This window comes from Denticeps clupeoides, chromosome 8 (genome assembly GCF_900700375.1).
Source record: "Denticeps clupeoides chromosome 8, fDenClu1.1, whole genome shotgun sequence".
NCBI lineage: Eukaryota > Metazoa > Chordata > Actinopteri > Clupeiformes > Denticipitidae > Denticeps > Denticeps clupeoides.
Window position 1 is genome coordinate 178334 of NC_041714.1, and position 19203 is coordinate 197536.

Genomic DNA, 19203 nt, shown 5'->3' on the forward strand with positions numbered 1-19203 from the left:
GCGAGCCCTAATGAGGGTGGTTCGATCAGCCGAACGAATCATCCGTACCAAGCTCCCTGACCTTCAATCTATCTACAGCAAACGGTGCTGTACCAGGGCCAGGAAGATAGTGAAGGACCTCACCCACCCCAACAATGGACTCTTCTCTCTGCTGCGATCAGGGAAGCGCTTCCGCTCCCTGAAGGCCAACAGAGAAAATGAGGAGGAGCATCTTCCCGCAGGCTATACGAGCTCTCAACAACCACAACACTTCATAGGACAGAACTCTAATACACTCCAGCACTTTCAATCACTTCCGGACTCAATCCCCCCAGAATTTTGCAGAAATTTTGCACACCTTCACTCTACCTGTTACATATGTAGCGTCTGCGTAGGATCACAGATGGTTGATCTTCAAAGAACCTTTTAACCTTTGACATTTACATACCAATTACAAACCTGGACCCTCAACCTGATCGTCCCGTCTTCCCCCACTGTCACAAATGTAGCGTCTGCGTAGGATCACAGATGGTTGATCTTCAAAGAACCTTTTAACCTTTGACATTTACATACAAATTACAAACCTGGACCCTCAGCCTGATCGTCCCGTCTTCCCCCACTGTCACAAACAAGATGCAAAACAGGCTGGGTCTGCAAACTGCTCATGGGGGTTCCAAGCTTCAAAGCATTCCATAAAGACCTCCTGCCTGGCCCCACCTTTGCAATACACAATCACGCACACACTTAAACGCATTGTCTGTATCTTGTGCTAGGAATATGTGATTATAAGTGGATCCCGTATATGCACGCGTTGTGTGTACGTTCCCTTGTATGAATTATACTAGTTACAACTTTCTATTTTACATTAGGTAAACTCTAATTACCTATAATTAAGTGTATAAGTGTATTTCCACTTTCCTACTTCCTAAAGGTCCCTTTCTTGGTGTCAGAAGGAACTTCTCTTTACTACTGGAACAGTGATGCATACCATGTGATCACAAAATACATCATACAATTTCTATAAGGTAGAAATTGTAACTGCAACGAACTACAGTTTCTCTCTGGGCCAGCCATAAAAATTCCGGTCAGTCGTAAACCCAGACAAAGGGAACTTCTCCCGCCAAAATGTCACACTTGTGATTGGCTATTCAGGCCACATGATGGGCGTGCCAGAAAGCATCAAAAAGAGCGTCACACAGGCACGAATGCTCAGAACTTCTCTTCTTCCTTCCGAGACACCTCTTTCAACACTTTGACTCTTTGGAAAGTTTACCTTCAAGGAGGACCTCCAGCGCCAGGCCTAAGGATCGAAGATCGTGACCCTACCGCATCAGGACTCTTTTGCATGAAATAAGGACCAATGCAAGTAACTATTTAGATGCACGTTTAAACCCCTTTTTAAGGTGAACTTAAGAATTCTCTGGCGATTCTCATTAGGCTGTGGTAAATTGATGTGTAATACTGCCATTCTCTTTTCATCACTTTTCTTTACCCTGTATGTATATGTTTGTCTAATTGTTGTATGTTAGCAATAGCCGTGTTTATTAAATTCTTTAAATTCACAATCGTTTGTTTCTGTGTGCTGCTCACAGCTGAGTCACTGAACGTTGACCTTTTAAGCTACATGCTAAGTTACTGCTAGCACGCAGAGTGGGAAAGCTACCTTTCCTGGAGAAAGGGGGGGGGGGATAATCGTTCCCAGAATTGATAGATAATTATATTATCTGCTCCGTGGACGGACAGATCAAGTAATTGTAACATTAATTCTGCTACAGTTTATCCCCAAATCTAGTCTAAATGTTTATTATTAATTATAACCAGTTATAATTAATTCCAGATATTTCCTCTTGAGCTAATTCGTTACACATATATTTTATATTTAAAAACATACATTTGTAATATTTGGTTATGTTTGCAATATTTGCATGTTGGTTTCACTTGAATACTTGCAATAATGAGTACGTGACAAAATTGCTTACGTGACAAATAAAATTGGAATTTGAAAATTTACAATTTCAGTAGCGGGTGTTCGGACCACTTGCTGCAATGACTACACGCAGTTCTGCCTGGTCACTGGGGGGTGGGGTACGATCATTCAGTCTCTGCTTCAACTGGTCCCAGATGTGCTCTATGGGGTTCAGGTTAGGGGACATTTATGCCCATACCATTTGAGGCACTCCAACTTCCTGAAGTCAAGCTGTGACAATTCTGCATTATCTGGAGCATTATCTATCATCCATGAACAGAAAGTTGGGGGTATGCTGGTAGAATTGGGGTATGATGATGCGTTCTATGATGTCTCTGAAGTAAAAACATGCAGTGACTGAGCAATGTACAATAACCTCATTTGCGCTGACTGGTGATGCCTGCCCAGACTGTTGCACCTCCTCCACCAAAGCAAACCCTGGGGACCATGTTGACCTCAGCTCACCTCGCCTTCTCCAGAAACACTGACAACCATCATTTCTGTGCAAGCCTGCTGATGACATTTTGAGACACACCAAGTGAATGATGATCTTGGAATGACTTACTGACAATACCAGCTTTATATACCCACAGAAAGTTGAAATCGATGCCACATTTTGAAAGGTTGTCTCTTGGTATTGTCCCCAATATAAGGCACAATTGTACACAATTTCCATTGCATGGAAAACACAAAATGGGGTATGGCTATTACCCCAATACAATTGCCTCACTGTCCCAAAAATGTCTGAAGTGAAACAAACATGTATGACATCAACTAAGTCTCTCACAATATCACTAACTTATTGTCTTTTATTTCAAATATGTGTTCCAAGTATTTAATGCCTTTACAGCTCTAATTCGGAAAGTTTATCATATTATTATGTCTGGGATGTTCCGAAATGTGCAGAGCAGCTGGCCGGAGTCTTCGCAAAGATCTTCAACCTTTCACTGTTCCGGGCCTCTGTCCCACCATGTCTGAAATCCTCCACCATAGTACAGCTACCAAAAAAAAAAATCATTCATAACCTGCCTGAATGACTATCGGCCAGTAGCGCTCACTCCAGTGCTAAGAAGTGCTTTGAGAGATTGGTCCGGAGTCATATCATGTCCTTCATCCCTCCCACCTTTGATGTACACCATCTTGCCTACTGGGCTAACAGGTCAACAGAGGATGCTGGAGCTGTTGCTCGCCATGCTACCAGTCAAAAACAGGTCACAAATAACTGTATATAAAGGTATTTATTTAAGTTAATTTTTTCTCAAAGTAATTTTGCCATATCTATAAAACAATGAACAGTTACAAGCTATGTACAGAAGACCATTAACTAGACTGAAAGTTTGTGTGTATATATGTACATGCATGGACATACGCATTGTATATACACACATATACATTTTTAACATTTGGTAACACCCATACAGACAAAAAAGAAGACAAAAAAAACTTCTCTTCGTTCCTGTGTTTTCAAGCAAATGTAAAAACCTGATTGTTAAAATCATTGAGTGTTTAAAATGTGGCTCCATTGACTTCAGATCATACCATTTGAGGCACTCAGTCAGGGTCAGAAACACCTACACATGTGGTAGCACTGCACCATGATGCAGGGCTGCTTATCCGGCTTAGGCTTCCCAATGTGGTGAAATATTCTCACACCACATATTCTCATATTCTCACATACATCAAAAGAGTCAATGGTTAAAGTAAATGTCATTGTGTCCATTGGGAACACAGAAAATTGTTCTCTTGATCTTGAGGGCAAATGTACCCTATTAAGTAAACCAAAAATTAAGTAAAACTTTGGCACACTGGGCTATGTAAACATTTGATCAAAAAATAAAATAAATGAATGGCCATTCATTAGATGAGCTTTACTATTGTACTCAACCCTTCACATGAGTAGACATGTTTCATGTATTACCTTGAAATAGGCTTACAAAAATGGATTTAAAAATGATCACTGGTTCTGTAGAGTATGATCACAGATAATCTGTTCATCTTTTTTTGAAGGTGGTTCAGTCAGCGGAAAACTACCAGTTGGTTTTCCATTTATTTATTTATGCCTGGGCCTATAGCCAGGATGTCCCTCGGGTGACCAACCAACAATCATCTAGATTGGAGACTCATCCCTAAAATGTCCTAGTGCAGATACTGCATATCCAATCTCTCTATATACATACATTTCATGATTTGCTGTAATTAAACCACTCTCACTCCCTTATGATTCCAAATGGCAGTATATAGAATCAGCTGAATCAGGATGAATGACCGGGAAGATGGGCAAATCAGTGTCAACTGATTCATTATTCTACAATAAATTAATAATCATAAATGTAGGCATATACAACCCCCAAAACAACATACACTCAAAAATAACAAATATGTTTTCTCTTCTATCGCTTCCTCCTTAAAAGGCATGTCTAATAGCAGTTGCTTCGCATCACTGGTGAGAACGACAGCTCATGTCCCAGACAAAGAGGTTGTCTTATTGCTTTTCTCCCTTCTGAGTCCCGTGGAGTGCATACGAGCGAAGATCACCACACTCCTTTAAGAGTCATTTATAAAAAAAAAAAAAAAGAATTAAAAAAAAAATTAAAAAAAACTCTACAGTATACTAGATATTGTGAAAAGCCAGTAAACTTAAAGAGCAAAAAGTAGGGTGTTCCTTATAACCAGCGGCACAAATCCCTGCAAATTATACAGTAGAGAGGGGGGGGGGGGGTGTTAAGACATACATTTTCTTCAACCTCCTAAAACAAGCACCTGAATGTCCCGTGAAGTCCCGCCAAGCGCTTCTGTGAAAAAAGCACAAAATGCAAGAACCAAGGGAAGCAGACAGAACTTTTTTCAGACCCAAGTGAAAAAGTAACAAGATAAGACAATGAAATCTCAGTTTGTCTACTGAAGCATCAGTTAAATGCATTTATGACAAAATTACATAAAGTGACAATGACAGGTGATGTTTCACACATAAAACTGAAGAATTCTGAAATGGTGGCAGCAGCCAGTGCTCCACCACTAAGAAGAGCTCCACCCTGGACAGTTGCTTGGCCCAGATCTTATTAAGTCCTTCTGGTCTCTCCTTGCACCACAGTCCAACATGAAAGGCAGGAACCTGACGTAAAAATGGTAGAAAAACGACAGTTTTTCTTTCTTCCTATTCAAAAGCCAAGAAGAACAGCAAGTCTGCCCAAACTTGTGGTCAAGGATGGTGAGAATGGTGAAAACACCTTCATCCCAAAAACCTGGCCATCAATGTGTGGAAGAGTCTGAATGGAGATACATTCAAAAATGTTGGTTACTTAAAAAGAAAAAAAAAAAATACTGAAAATGAGAAATATCAAGTACCAAAAAAAAAAAAAAAAAAAAAAAAGGGTACATTAAGGATTATTACATTTCATTTAGAGTTAATAGAATCATAATGAGAAAAAAAATAGATTCACTTTCCAAGAGCTGGACCAAGGCAAAAACACTGAGGTATATTGTTGGATGGAGTTCTTCAGTGCACACCACTTCCTCCACTCTGTTGCTCGTGTCATGTCCCCTGTGACATATCCCCCGTGACGTGTGTCCCATGGGTGCGCTGATGCTCCCGGGCCTATGCCCAGGTGCATGGTGTCTGTGTCCGCCCTAAACGGGGCTCAGCTTGGGGTCCGAGAGATAGCAAGATAGAGAGAGAGATTTCGAAAGGGAGATGATGGAGAAAGACAGAAAGGGCCGATAGGGCTGCCATGGTTATGGCTGCAGGTTCAGGGTGAACTTCCACTGCTGTGTGAGGGAGGGGCTGCACACCTCCACGGTCAGACCACCACTTCGTGCCGACCGGCTGTCCAGACACAAATTATTGCCCACGTGCCGCAGCTTTGTGTTGTTTTCGATCTGCTCCCATTTCTGCAAAAAGAAATGGAATTTTAATGTGGCTGAGTAAAATATATAAATTAACTTTATTATGACTAATTAAAAACAAAAGAATGAAAGACAAAAATCTGTTCCAGCAGCATGAGAAATTTTACTGGGACCCCCCCATTGATTGGACATGGTCACATGCCTTAGGACTCATCTTGCGTACCTGCCGACTGTCATTTTCCCTGCAGCCTTGTAGTTTGATTTGCGATCCTGCCGACCGGTCCACCACTGTCAGGCACAGATCCATGTGCTTCACTGACTTGTCCTTAGTTAAGGCCCATTCCTGAAGACAGAGAAAAATCTCAACATTCTTTTATTTCAATATCTATTTGAGGACTTGGAGTAATATTGACATGGATTGAATAGGCAGGAGAAACATATAGATTTTTATCTGACGAGAGGAGATGCCTTGTATCCACATAATCAGATACACACAGACAGTGTAATTCTTGGGCTATAGACTGAAACAGTTCATTTTTAAAAATAATCTAATCATAATTGAATTGTGATAAATGGGTAATAGGTAAAACCCTTAAAAGACCAGAGGACACAACATAATCTCTAGTGAACATTGTAGTGACCTTTTAATCCAGTGCAGTCAGTTTCAGACAAACCAATCCCATCATGCACCTGTGCAGGTCACCAAGAATGTGCCAGGGAAGCTGAAAAGAATAGGTCAATACCTGTGCTCGAATTGATACCTGATTGCCACCCGCATTGTGACACTCGTAGATGCCCACCACGCCATCAGCAAAATGGCCAAGGGTGTCCAGACAGTTGCTCCCTTGCTGCAGGGCACCAAATGCAATGTCCTGGTGGTCTGGGACCCTGGTAAGTAAAAAATAAACAAATAAATAAATAAACTAAATACATTTATAAAAACCTCAAACACTATTTTGATGACCCAGTTCTCATGTGAAAAGTCTCACCGTAACTCAGGGTAGACGTTCTCCAGGTACCACTTGAATGGCTTACAGCCAAGACGTTTTTTCATTTCCAGTCGGCTCTGAATGCTTCAGCAGAATAAGTGTGTCAATAGAAAGTGATTCATTATCATGTTGGAAAGAAACTACATGATACTGGTCTGACAGGAAAAGATACCTACTTCCCATATGGCACATTTCGTGCTGATGGCACTGCTGCATAGTAAAAGTTCTTAAACTCGTCCATCCACACCTCTGCAGCTCGCCTGGTGTTTCTAAAACATGCAAGGGTTCATTAAAAAGCTATTAACCATATCAATAAATAATGATACTAAGGTAATCGGAAAACATGCATCTCCACATCTCCATTTACCATATTGTCCCAAGGTTTGTTACCTTGTCATTTACATTTACATTTACAGCATTTATCAGACGCCCTTATCCAGAGCGACTTACAATCAGTATTACAGGGACAGTCTCCCTGGAGCAATTTAGGGTTAAGTGTCTTGCTCAGGGACACAATGGTAGTAAGTGGGATTCGAACCCGGGTCTTCTGGTTCATAGGCGAGTGTGTTACCCACTAGGCTATTACCACCTTTGTCATGCAGTGATCATAAATTTGATAGTGAAAAATGTCTTGTAATAATGTAAATGTAAAATGGCAAACCTTCACCCATAGCCAAGCACTGACTGTATGAATGTAGATGTCATTAGAAGTTTGTCATTTCTGAATAGTAATCCTTTTATTGATTGATTAGTGGCAATATTCAAAATGTTTCAGATACATACATCGCTTTATTAGCATTAAATATTGGACATAGGAAGTTTTGCTTACAAATAGTTCGTCCACGATGTTCTAGTTTTTGCAGATTTAATTCTTATAGTCTTTTCTCATTTAGGACCAGTAGAGGTCTCCCTATACCAAGACATAGTTCACCAATTTTCATATAGACCGTATTCCAGATTCCACCTCAGTGGACCAAAAAGCTTAAAATTTGGGGGTGGGTGTAACCTAGCCAACAGTCATCTAATCTGTATGTTAACTGTATTAACTAATCTTCAAAAGCAATCTTTAAAAAAAATGCCTCTTATGAATATTTATTTGAAAAGAAAAAAAAATGTTGGGCTCTGAGATGTTAAGTTATTAGTATTTACAGGTTGGGTTCCAGTGATTCAAATGAGTGACTCTGGGATAACAGCATCTGCCAAATGCTGTAGATGTAAATGTATATACAAAACTGGACTTTTATCAGCTTGGCATTGTTGCTAAGAACAACTCAAAGAAAGTGCAGAAGCACAGGGTTACCTGGCAAACACAGTCCCACTGCCTCCTGGGAAGGTGTAAGGATGCTGCTTACGAAAGACGTGGCCAACACGGCTGCAGGGAATGATCTCCAAGCTACCCCCACACTGCCAAACGCGGAATGAGATCTCTGCCAAACATAGACAACCAGTATACAATAGCATACAAGACACCACAAAACTAAAATAAAACTCCTTCCAAAGAATTAGTCAGTACTTTCTCCCTTGAACTAAAACACACCAAACTAACATCAAAATAAAAATCCAAATATATGTAGACGCTGCTTATTAATATCTACATCATTACTAAAAACCTCCAGTCTGGTCCTGTCTGCAGCATCATGCTTGTCTGCTTTTTATTTCTGATGACCCTTTATCAATTAAGTCGCATAAGGAATCAAAAAGTCTTACCAAGGTTTTCGCCACCCCACACGTCCATCATCATGTCATACTTCCCCAACTCTTCAAAGTAGTTTTTATCCATGACAAAAAGACCACCAGCGATCATGGGTGTCCTGGTAAATTAAACAGTAGACAGGAGGATTCGTGCCAGGTAGGAACTAGTCGAACTGAATAAATCCTTTTTACAATACCACTGCATCATAAGATTGAGCTCCCACCCCTTTTCCCATGATGCAGACACAGAACAGTCAGATTGAAGGTCATGCTGGGAAATCACAACTAACATTCTCCCAAAGCAGCACAGGAACTGAAGGGCACTTTGTAAATACAGGGCCCAAAAGTTCCTAGATGCTTTAACTAGATAAAGACAGAAATGCAGAGCAGAACTGAGCATTTCGGTCTGCAGTGTGGACATAGCTGTAGGCTGTTGAGGCTGCTGGCCCAGATATATGACGCTGACCTTACTGGTCAAGCAGAGCTCTAGTGTGGTTTCTAGGGCATGAGGCAGGAACAATTACTTGATTGGTGCTATGGGGTTTCCCTGGCGGGCCCTGCGCTGCTCCAGGGTCATGTAGTCCCACTTGAAGACCAGGTTCCAGTCAAAACCTGCAAAAAGAAGTGAAAATGCCCTCTAAATTCAGCTCAAAGTCTCACTCCAATGAGCCATCAGCCAGTTCTTTAAAGGTCCCTTGACATGAAAATTTGACTTAATGAGATTATTTAACATTAATATGAGTTCCCCACACCTATCTATGGTCCTGCAGTGGCGATAGGCTTTTCTGCTTCGCCATTCAGAGAGAGGCAAGGTCAGATGGTCTGATCTGCAATTTGTCCTCTCCTCCTCATTAGCTTTTAAAGTTACAGACACTGAAATGGTGCATCCTGGGGAAATCTCATTTGTGTGACTGGCAAAAAATGGCTGTAATTCTGCACCAAGGCTGAATTTCAAAGACTTCAGATACAAAAGCACACTGCTGCCCGGGCGCCTGTCATAGCTGACCACTGTTTAAGTGTGATGGGTTAAATGCATAGGACAAGTGTGCACCGTGTGCTGTGCGTTACAAGTGACAATCACTTCACGTTATTTTTTTTATTGTAGATTGTATTATAAATATTGCTGAGCAAAATTTGGTTTCTCAGTATCAACTATTTCTGCAAATCAATAATATCAAATTACAGCAACCATTCTACACAAACCATTCTATATAAACCCAATCATAAAATTTCAATTACTTCCCTAATTTCTAATCCATTATGACTACAATAGTCTATTATGGATTCATGAGATTGTTATTGCCGGTGCTTTCCGCCAGTATAATTACTTGAAGGAACATGCGGTCCTCTGCTGATGTTTCATTTGCTTTAACAACCATGTTTAGAAAAATCATTGGTTGGTTCATCTGTGTTCATCTACTACATTTTGTAGTGTTCTCAGATGGAGACGTCGAAATCTATTTTGTGCTTATGTGTGAACAATAACTCATCCAAAAACTTCTAATTCAGTGTAGTATGTCTCCACATCAACTACGGAACTGTGTCTTCTTAATTTGCAGGTAATTAATTACAAGCATGTTGGACTGGTGCATTAATTACATTAATTGCCTGATCTTTTACTAGCAAAATATGCAAGTTTAATTGTAATAATTATAGACCTTTTTTAGACCTAACTACTGCCACATTTGACCTTTTTTCTCCAATAACTCCATGTAGATAATATTTACAGTATTTTACAGATGCTCTCATACAGAGTGAATTACTGAAGTGCTATAAGATGGCATTAAAATTATTGTAATCCTTCATTTGGTTCACTCAGACCTGATAGGGGTGGTAGTAGCCTAGTGGGTAACACACTCCTATGAACCAGAAGACCCAGGTTCAAATCCTGCATACTACCATTGTGTCCCTGAGCAAGACACTTACGGTTAAGTTGCTCCAGGCGGACTGTCCCCTGAAACTACTGATTGTAAATCTCTCTGGATAAGGGTGTCTGATAAATGCCATTATTGTAAATGTAAATGATCTGCAAAAGATTGTTAATCATATAATCATAATTACCATTATATTTGTAATAATACATTCTGACCAACGTTTTATGTTGACCTGTGCAAATTAATTTTCCTCATAAGCACCTATCGCCGGTGGGGTTCTAGTCAGTCAACATAACTGACAAGGACATGCTACCCAAGGCTATGTCAATAGACACAAGCTGAGCCGCGTCAGAAGATTTCTCCACACATCTACATGTACATATCACCTGAACCCGGGGACAGAAGCTGGAAGACCACAGGCAAGACAGACAGAGGGCAGCAGCACCTACCTCCTTTGAGATCTGCCGAGGCACCCACATACTGGAAGTTGTCCATGTTGATCACGTCAATGATTGGAGATACAACTCTTTTCTTGTCCTGTAACAGCAAACAGACCATGTGTCAAAACGGCAAATTTGAAGAAGGTTGAGACTCATTCACAATCTACTATACAGGGAGTGCAGAATTATTAGGCAAATGAGTATTTTGTCCACATCATCCTCTTCATGCATGTTGTCTTACTCCAAGCTGTATAGGCTCAAAAGCCATGAGATTGTTTTCAAGCAGTGGTACAGGAAGAAGTCTGCATCCTTCAAGAAAAACATGATTTTCATGCAGGACAATGCTCCATCACACGCGTCCAAGTACTCCACAGCATGGCTGGCAAGAAAGGGTATAAAAGAAAAAAAAAACTAATGACATGGCCTCCTTGTTCACCTGATCTGAACCCCATTGAGAACCTGTGGTCCATCATCAAATGTGAGATTTACAAGGAGGGAAAACAGTACACCTCTCTGAACAGTGTCTGGGAGGCTGTGGTTGCTGCTGCACGCAATGTTGATGGTGAACAGATCAAAACACTGACAGAATCCATGGATGGCAGGCTTTTGAGTGTCCTTTGCAAAGAAAGGTGGCTATATTGGTCGCTGATTTGTTTTTGTTTTGTTTTTGAATGTCAGAAATGTATATTTGTGAATGTGGAAATGTTAGATTGGTTTCACTGGTAAAAATAAATAATTGAAATGGGTATATATTTGTTTTTGTTGCCTAATAATTATGCACAGTAATGTCACCTGCACACACAGATATCCCCCTAAAATAGCTAAAAATAAAAACTACTTTGATATTAATGAGTTTTTTGGGTTCATTGAGAACATTGTTGTTGTTCAATAATAAAATTATTCCTCAAAAATTCAACTTGCCTAATAATTCTGCACTCCCTGTACTGCATCTATTGACTTTTATGTACAGAGCTGGAGTTGCTCCGGGTGAGAGGTTGTAAGTTTTACTATGAAAACCAATTTAATGTCTTGTGCAGTAAAAACATCCTTATTGTCTCATTTGAAATGTAAACAGAAATGTGTTATGACTCAGATAACCTAGTCATGACTAATTTAAACTAAAACCTCATATCTGGGAGATGTGATAGTGTCAAATTTGATGACTGCGTGAATCCTCATCTAAAAAAATCCCCCCCAAAAAACCTACATCTGATTTAGTTTCCGGTCAAGTCAACTTTATTTCTAGAGCACTTTAACAGCAGTTCCACTCTACCAAAGTGCAGTAAAGCCATAAATGGACATAGAAAAAATAAATAAGAACAACAAAGTAAAATACAAGGACAGTAGAAGCTAAGAAATATGAATAAATAAATAAATATGAATGGGAAGAAAACAACTAAATATGTAATAGCTCTTTAGGGAGGGCAACAATACAAAAACACAGTGAGGGAAAACTTTAAAAGACTGGGAAAGCTAAAGAGCACAGATGAGTTTTAAGCCTGGATTTAAAAGCAGAGGTTGAAGGGGGAAATTTCATGTCAAGTGGTAGCTGGTTCCACAGGTGGGGTGCAGCAAATGCAAAGGCTCTGTCACTTTTCTGCTTAAGGCGAAATCAAGGGATGTGGAGGAGGGCATTGCCGCTTGATCTTAAGGATCTAGGAGTTTGCTGAAAATAAACAAGATCTGTTATGTAGGGTGCGGCCTGTCCATTTGGGGCCTTAAAAACAATCAATAAAATTTTAAACTGAATTCTAAAACAAACTGGCAACCAGTGCAGTGATGCAAGAACCGTGTTGTCTATTTTTAGTACCAGTCAGCAAGTGCACTGCAGCATTCTGGACCAAAAGAACACAGTGACTGTGGGAGACCAAAGTATAGAGCACTGTAGTAGTCAAGTTGTGATGTAATAAAAGTATGGCCTTCTCAAAACCATTAAAATGTAAAATGGCTTAATTTCATCTGAAAGTCTCCGATTATAAAAACTACAGAATTTATATGATTATCCATTTTAAAATCACAATCCTGGATTACACCCAGTTTTATCTATGCTTACGATTTGCGCAAACAGTGGTGGCTAAACCGGTAAGGAGACTCCTCCCCAGGTGCATTTCATGGCTACCCACTGCTCACTAAGGGTGATAGGTTAAAAGCAGAGGACATTTCATTGTGTGCTGTGCTTTGCTTCACAAAGAACCTGTCAAGTTGGTCTTCAATTCCCACCTCCAGCAGAGCTTTGACATTTGACATTGAGTTCGAATACAAAAATGTATATATACATTATAATTTTTTCTTCGTCTAGCCAGGTGGTAGTAGCCTAGTGGGTAAGACACTCGGCTGTGAACCAGAAGACCCGGGTTCAAATCCCACTTACTACCATTGTGTCCCTGAGCAAGACACTTAACCTTAAGTTGCTCCAGGGGGACTGTCCCTGTAAATACTGATTGTAAGTCGCTCTGGATAAGGGCGTCTGATAAATGCTGTAAATGTAAAAATGTAGCACTTAATCTCTGAGCATGCTCTTCGCTGACAAGTTGAGCCTTATCAGGGCTCTTAGTTTGTAAACTCAATATTCTATAGAAATCTAACGAGAATTGCTGGTGTCTTCCTCTTGTAAGTCGCTTTGGATAAAAGCGTCTGCTAAATGAAGTAAAGTAAAGAATGGATCTTGTTCCGCTCTGCAATTGCTGAGGCGGCTGTTGCTAGCTGTGGTCGCAAGGTGGCCGGTGCCAGTCATGGCGGTAACCCCCGTACACGCTAATGGACACCAGAGGTTAGGGGAGCAGTCAGACTGAAGGAGACCTACAGGGCATGGCTGGTCTGTGGGTCTCCAGAAGCAGCAGACGGGTACTGGACGGCCAAGCAGGGTGCAGCAGTGGCAGTCGCCGAGGCAAAATCGGCCATGCATCAGGAGAGGAAGGCAGCAACTTGCTCACACTGTTTAAAGTTACAGTCACATCGACTGGAGCTATACTTTGAGGAGCAGCTCAATCCCACCAACGCGCATTCCAAAGAGGAACTAGAGCTGGGATGCCTGGGTATGGACTGACCAATCTCAGGAGCAGAAGTTGCTGAGGTAGTCAAACAACTACAGAGCGGCAGAGCCCCGGGGGTGGATGAGATCAGTCCTGGTTACTACCACCCAATCCGCATGTGTTTTGTGGATTTGGAAAAGGCTTATGACTATGTTCCCAGGGGAACCCTAGGGGGGCGCTCCAGGAGCGGTGAGGGTTGGACTCTGCCAGGGCTGCCCTTTGTCACTGGTTCTGTTCATAACCTACATGGACAGAATTTCTAGGCGCAACCGTGGTGTGGAGGTTGTCTAGTTTGGTGGCAGGAGAATCTCGTCTCTGCTTTTTGCAGATTATGTTGTCCTCCTAGCTTCATCAGGCTCTGACCTTCAGCTCTTGCTGGGTAAGTTCGCAGCAGAGTGTGAAGCGGCCGGGATGAGGATACGCACCTCCAAATCTGAGACCATGGTTCTCAACCGGAAAAGGGTGGCTTGCCAACTCCGGGTTGGGAGAGAGCCTCAAGTGGAGGAGTTTACAGCGGGGAAAATAAGTATTTGACATCACCATTTTTATTCAGTAAGGGGATTCCTAAGTCAAAAGTGAAGTGATTGTCACATGTGATACACAGCAACACAGCACATGGTTTATTGGGCTATTGACACAATTTCCACCAGATCAGAACATTTAAAATCATGCTGTCAAATCAGAACATTTAAGTATACAAGTTGAGTCATAATAAATAAAGTGAAATAACACAGGGAATAAGTATTAAACACATGAAGATAACAAGGTGCAAAATGGCATAGAAAGCCAGGAGATCACCTGAAATCTGTCAGTATTGCAAGAGAAACCATACCCCCTATCAGTACTAATTGGTATCAGATGCTTTAGTCCAAATTGATGGCCTATAAAGGTTTCTCATTACCCAGCAGGCAAACAGGAAAGACTTCATGATGGGTAAAAACAAAGAACTCTCCCAAGATCTTAGTAACGTTTTCGTTGTAAAGCATTCTGGTTATAGGCGCATTTCCAGAATGCTGAATGTTCCTGTGAGAACTGTGGAAAGAGAATCAGTTCACCATAAACCGGCCACGATCAGGTGCTCCACATAAGATCCCTTTCTGAGGAGTCCAAAGAATAATCAGGAGAGTTCTCCAAGAGCCAAGAACCACTCGGGCAGAACTTTAGGAAGACCTTGAATCAGCAGGTACTGTTGTTTCAAAGAAAACTATAAACAATGCACTGAACCGCCATGGCATCCATGCACGCTCACCACGCAAGACTCCGTTGCTGAACAAAAAGCATATTGAGGCTCGGTTAACGTTTGCGAAACAGCATTTCGAGAAGCCTGTGGATTACCTGGAGACTATAGTATGGTCAGATGAAAGCAAAATTGAACTTTTTGGCTGTCATTCTACACACCATGTTTGGAGAAGAAATGGCACTGCACACCACCCCAAGAACACCATACCAACAGTTAAGTTTGGGGGTGGAAGCATCATGGTTTGGGGATGCTTTTCAGCAAGGGGTACTGGCAGACTTCATATAATTGAAGGCAGGATGAATGGAGAGATGTACCAGGACATTCTGGATAAAAATCTGCTGCCATCTACCAGAAAGCTGAAAATGAAAAGAGGGCCAAGGAAACAATGAAGTGGTTTCAAACAAAGAAAATCAAGTAGCTTGAATGGCCCAGTCAATCACCTGACCTAAATCCCATAGAAAATCTATGGAGAGAACTGAAGATCGAAGTTCATAAAAGAGGCCCAAGGAACCTTCAAGATTTAAAGACCGTTTGTGTGGAAGAATGGGCCAGAATCACTCCTGAGCAATGCAGACGACTGGACTCTCCATACAAGAGGCGTCTAGAAGCTGTAAGCACCAACAAAGGCTTTTCTATAAAGTATTAAATAAAGTGTGTTTAATAATTATTCCCTGTATTATTTCACTTTATTTATTATGACTCAACTTGTATACTTAAATATTCTGATTTCTTTATATGAATTCAATATTTGGCTTGAGGGCGACATCTGGTGGAAATTTTGTGTCAATAGCCCACTTAGAAATCTCCTTACTGATAAAAATGCTGAAGTGTCAAATACTTATTTTCCACCCTCTGTGTAAGTATCTCGGGGTATCTCAGTGATGCGGACTGATCTGTCGTGGTGAAGAGGGAACTGAGCCAAAAAGCAAGGCTCTCGATTTAAGTCCAATCTATGTCCCAATCCTCACCTATGGTCATGAGCTTTGGGTAATGACCGAAAAAACGAGATAGCAGATACAAGCGGTCAAAATTAGCTTCCTCCATAGGGTGGCCGGGTGCAGCCTTAGAGATAGGGTGAGAGCTCGGACATTCGGGAGGGACTCAAAGAAGATTTGCTATAAAAACATTGTATAATTTTCTGAACAGAATGTACAAATTCAGTTTTGGGAAGCTATAGATTTACAGGGAGAAGAATTCCAAACTAGTTGCAGCCTGTGTCTGGATAGAAAGTGTGAACTTGAGTGATGCTCATGTCTGTCAGATGTTGTCTTGTGTAACTTATGGTGCATTTAAAGAAAACCTAAAGACAATTTGCAAGGATGAAACATGAAAAAATAAATTATTAACCATAAAAAAAGCACTGTGACAAAAGTGATGGCACTGTACTGCAGCATGAGATTACCATTCCCATTTCAGGTGTTTCATCAAAGACACAGCAGGAAAGGGTCTCTGGTAGCAGAGGAACAAAGAGAATAGAATATCTGCAGGCTGAGTGTGTGTCTACGCTGTGTGGGCTGCTGCTACTGCCAGGCAGGATGTGTGTCAAGTCACCAAGGTTTTGTTTGCAGTTAACACACCCACAGTACACACACACACACACACACACACACACACAGTCTGTCTGTGTGTGTGTCTGTCAGCAATGCTCCAGGAAGCTACACCAGCAGGTGCTACAGACTCTGGAAATACTGCTAATATTGTGTTTGGAGGAAAAACCATGGCAAAGAAAATAAAAAAAAATGTAAGGTTAGACTAATTCATTCATTTTATGAACAAAAACCTCTGTATGGTGATCCATTACCATTCCAATTATTAACAATCATCAGCTCTGCTACCACCTAGCCAAATACATTTATTAATTTTGGTAAGACTTTATAGTACTTGTATATTATCCTAAAACAGTGTGTGTGTGTGTGTGTGTGTGTGTGTGTGTGTGTGTGTGTGTGTGTGAGACTGACCTCAGCAACGCGCTCTAGCAGTGGCTCCAGCCAGTGTTCATTGCACTCACAGTGACTGTCCAGGAATGTGAGCACTCCAGCGGTGGCAGCATCTGCCCCACGCACCCGCGAGCGCATCAGACCTGAGAGAGGCGAGAGGCAGAGCAACAGACAGCTTTTTACAGGCTGTGTGAGTAAAGCGCAGTAAAATGTATTAAATCAAGTTTAAACACTGACTAAACCCAATGCCCCATCTGTCATATAGGAGGGCTGCGCATTTCAGCCTTCAAAACGAAGAAGAGAAGTGCAGAGGAAGCAATTCTGAGGGAGAACAAAGCCCAGGTCATCTGGCACAACTACAAAGAGCTTTATTGGTAAGAAATAAAACAGACTAAAGCCTACAACATACAGCCCTCTGCTCAGCATGTACTTCAACCTATAAACTGCTGTAAAATTTTACTTTTTATTAAAACATGCTTTTTACCTTAAGTTCACCACTGTTTGAGCACTTTACCCAGTCTTACCTCAGTTTAATATTGTTCTATTACTCACCTTCCCTACGATCATTGCGAAGGACTCTGACTTTTTCTATTTTGCCTAATAAAGCTCCATCTTCAGCTGTGAAAAGAAAGAAACCAGTTACTACTGCAGTCTGCATTCTTCTTTACAAATGCAAATATTTACTGTACAAACTGAACATTTTTAATCACTGAACTAATATTTAGTTTTATAACCACTGTTTCTTAGAACTGCTGTACATCTGTGTTGCATGGTGTCAACCAACTTCTGGCACCTGTGAACAGGTATTCCAGCCCTGGATGATTGGATTACATCCCACAGCATTTTTGATATTGCCCCTTAGGTATGAGAAACATTCCCATATCATGATGCTTGTGCCACCAAGGTACGCTGTTTTTCTGAACAATGTCTGGAACGGCCCATTTTCCTCAGAGGAGAAATGCACTATAACCAGCATTTACAACATTTACTGCCTTCCTTCCTTCCTTAAATAAGGCCAATAATTGGCACCTGTTTTTCAAAGAATGAATGACCTCAGTCATTGAACTCCACACTGCTATTATTATGAACACACCACTTTCAATTAGTGATTCAGTTATGCAGAATCAGTAGCATGCATGTCATGACTGTTGGGTCTACTTACAGTTGTCACTATAATCGTCCACCAGGATGATCTCTTTAACCAGATGGGCAGGGCTCTTCTTTAGGACACTAGAGAATTGGTGGTGTTTGAGGAGGAGACAGAGTTAATGGTCATGTCCAACCATGCAGGAGGACAGATGTTGCCCTGTGTTCATCTCACCTGACCACAGTGCGCAGCAGGGCAGATCGAGCCTCATTGTGGAAGGTAATGACCACACTAGAAGAAGGCAGATCCGATTTCCACTGTTTATGACGGCAGCTGCAAAGAACACACACAAGGCAAGGGCTAATCCATTAAGGCAAAGCTGCTTTGGTCTACACCAAGGGTGAAAGACTGCAAAGATTGCTGTGTGTTGATACTACTGATACAATAATCACCATTTAGCAAGGCGAGAGATCAAGGGGATAGAGAGATTCCTCCTCAGGGACACTTAAGGAACAAATCTACCTGACAGCAATGACCACAGCAAATGCTACTTCCACATAAATAAATCAAGCTTATGATCAAATTATTGTTAAATCAGAACAAATAAATAAATACTTTTCATTAAGAAATAAACAGACCTAAAAAGAGAAGGTCTAAATGGTCACGGCTCTGAAGGATTTTCAGTTTCATTGAAGTTGTCAAATTTCAATTTTATAATCAGCCCTTGCAGACTCTTTGCTATTGCAAACTACATTAAATGGAATCAATAAATTGTTTAAATTACAATAAATTGTTTTTTTAGATTAAAATTTTTCAAATCAATAATCAACATTTTGCTAAATTGAAAAATGTGACTGACACTGTTGAGTGTGGAAGGGATTATAGTGTTAAATGCTGAACTGTAGTTAATGAAAAGCATTTTAACAACTTCCCTTCCAAGTGTCCAGGTGGGTGAGTGCTGTGTGGATGAGATGCGAGATGGATCTGTACACTGGACTACTCTGCACTCAACTGCCTCCAAACATGGACAGATACTTTTCAATGCACAATGCATGCTCTGGATAAGAGAGTCTGATAAATGCTGTAAATGTAAATTCTAGACACTGTGAATCACTTGGAGATAG

General features: G+C 41.0%; 1 protein-coding gene across 1 annotated transcript in view; it reads right to left on the minus strand.

Annotated features, from left to right (window-relative positions):
- Positions 1-3164: 3164 nt before the first annotated feature.
- The window catches only part of galnt2 (UDP-N-acetyl-alpha-D-galactosamine:polypeptide N-acetylgalactosaminyltransferase 2), a 41225-nt gene continuing 25186 nt past the window's right edge, over positions 3165-19203 (minus strand). Inside the window, exons 4-16 of the mRNA XM_028990001.1 lie at positions 18314-18412; positions 18155-18222; positions 17545-17610; positions 17014-17135; positions 10793-10880; positions 8994-9081; positions 8485-8588; positions 8078-8204; positions 6954-7046; positions 6778-6861; positions 6550-6676; positions 6012-6131; positions 3165-5833 (exon numbers count right to left, since the gene is read on the minus strand). Of these exons, the coding sequence (XP_028845834.1) occupies positions 5678-5833; positions 6012-6131; positions 6550-6676; positions 6778-6861; positions 6954-7046; positions 8078-8204; positions 8485-8588; positions 8994-9081; positions 10793-10880; positions 17014-17135; positions 17545-17610; positions 18155-18222; positions 18314-18412 (1342 nt within the window). The 3' untranslated portion in view covers positions 3165-5677. The remainder of the gene's footprint in view (positions 5834-6011; positions 6132-6549; positions 6677-6777; positions 6862-6953; positions 7047-8077; positions 8205-8484; positions 8589-8993; positions 9082-10792; positions 10881-17013; positions 17136-17544; positions 17611-18154; positions 18223-18313; positions 18413-19203) is intronic.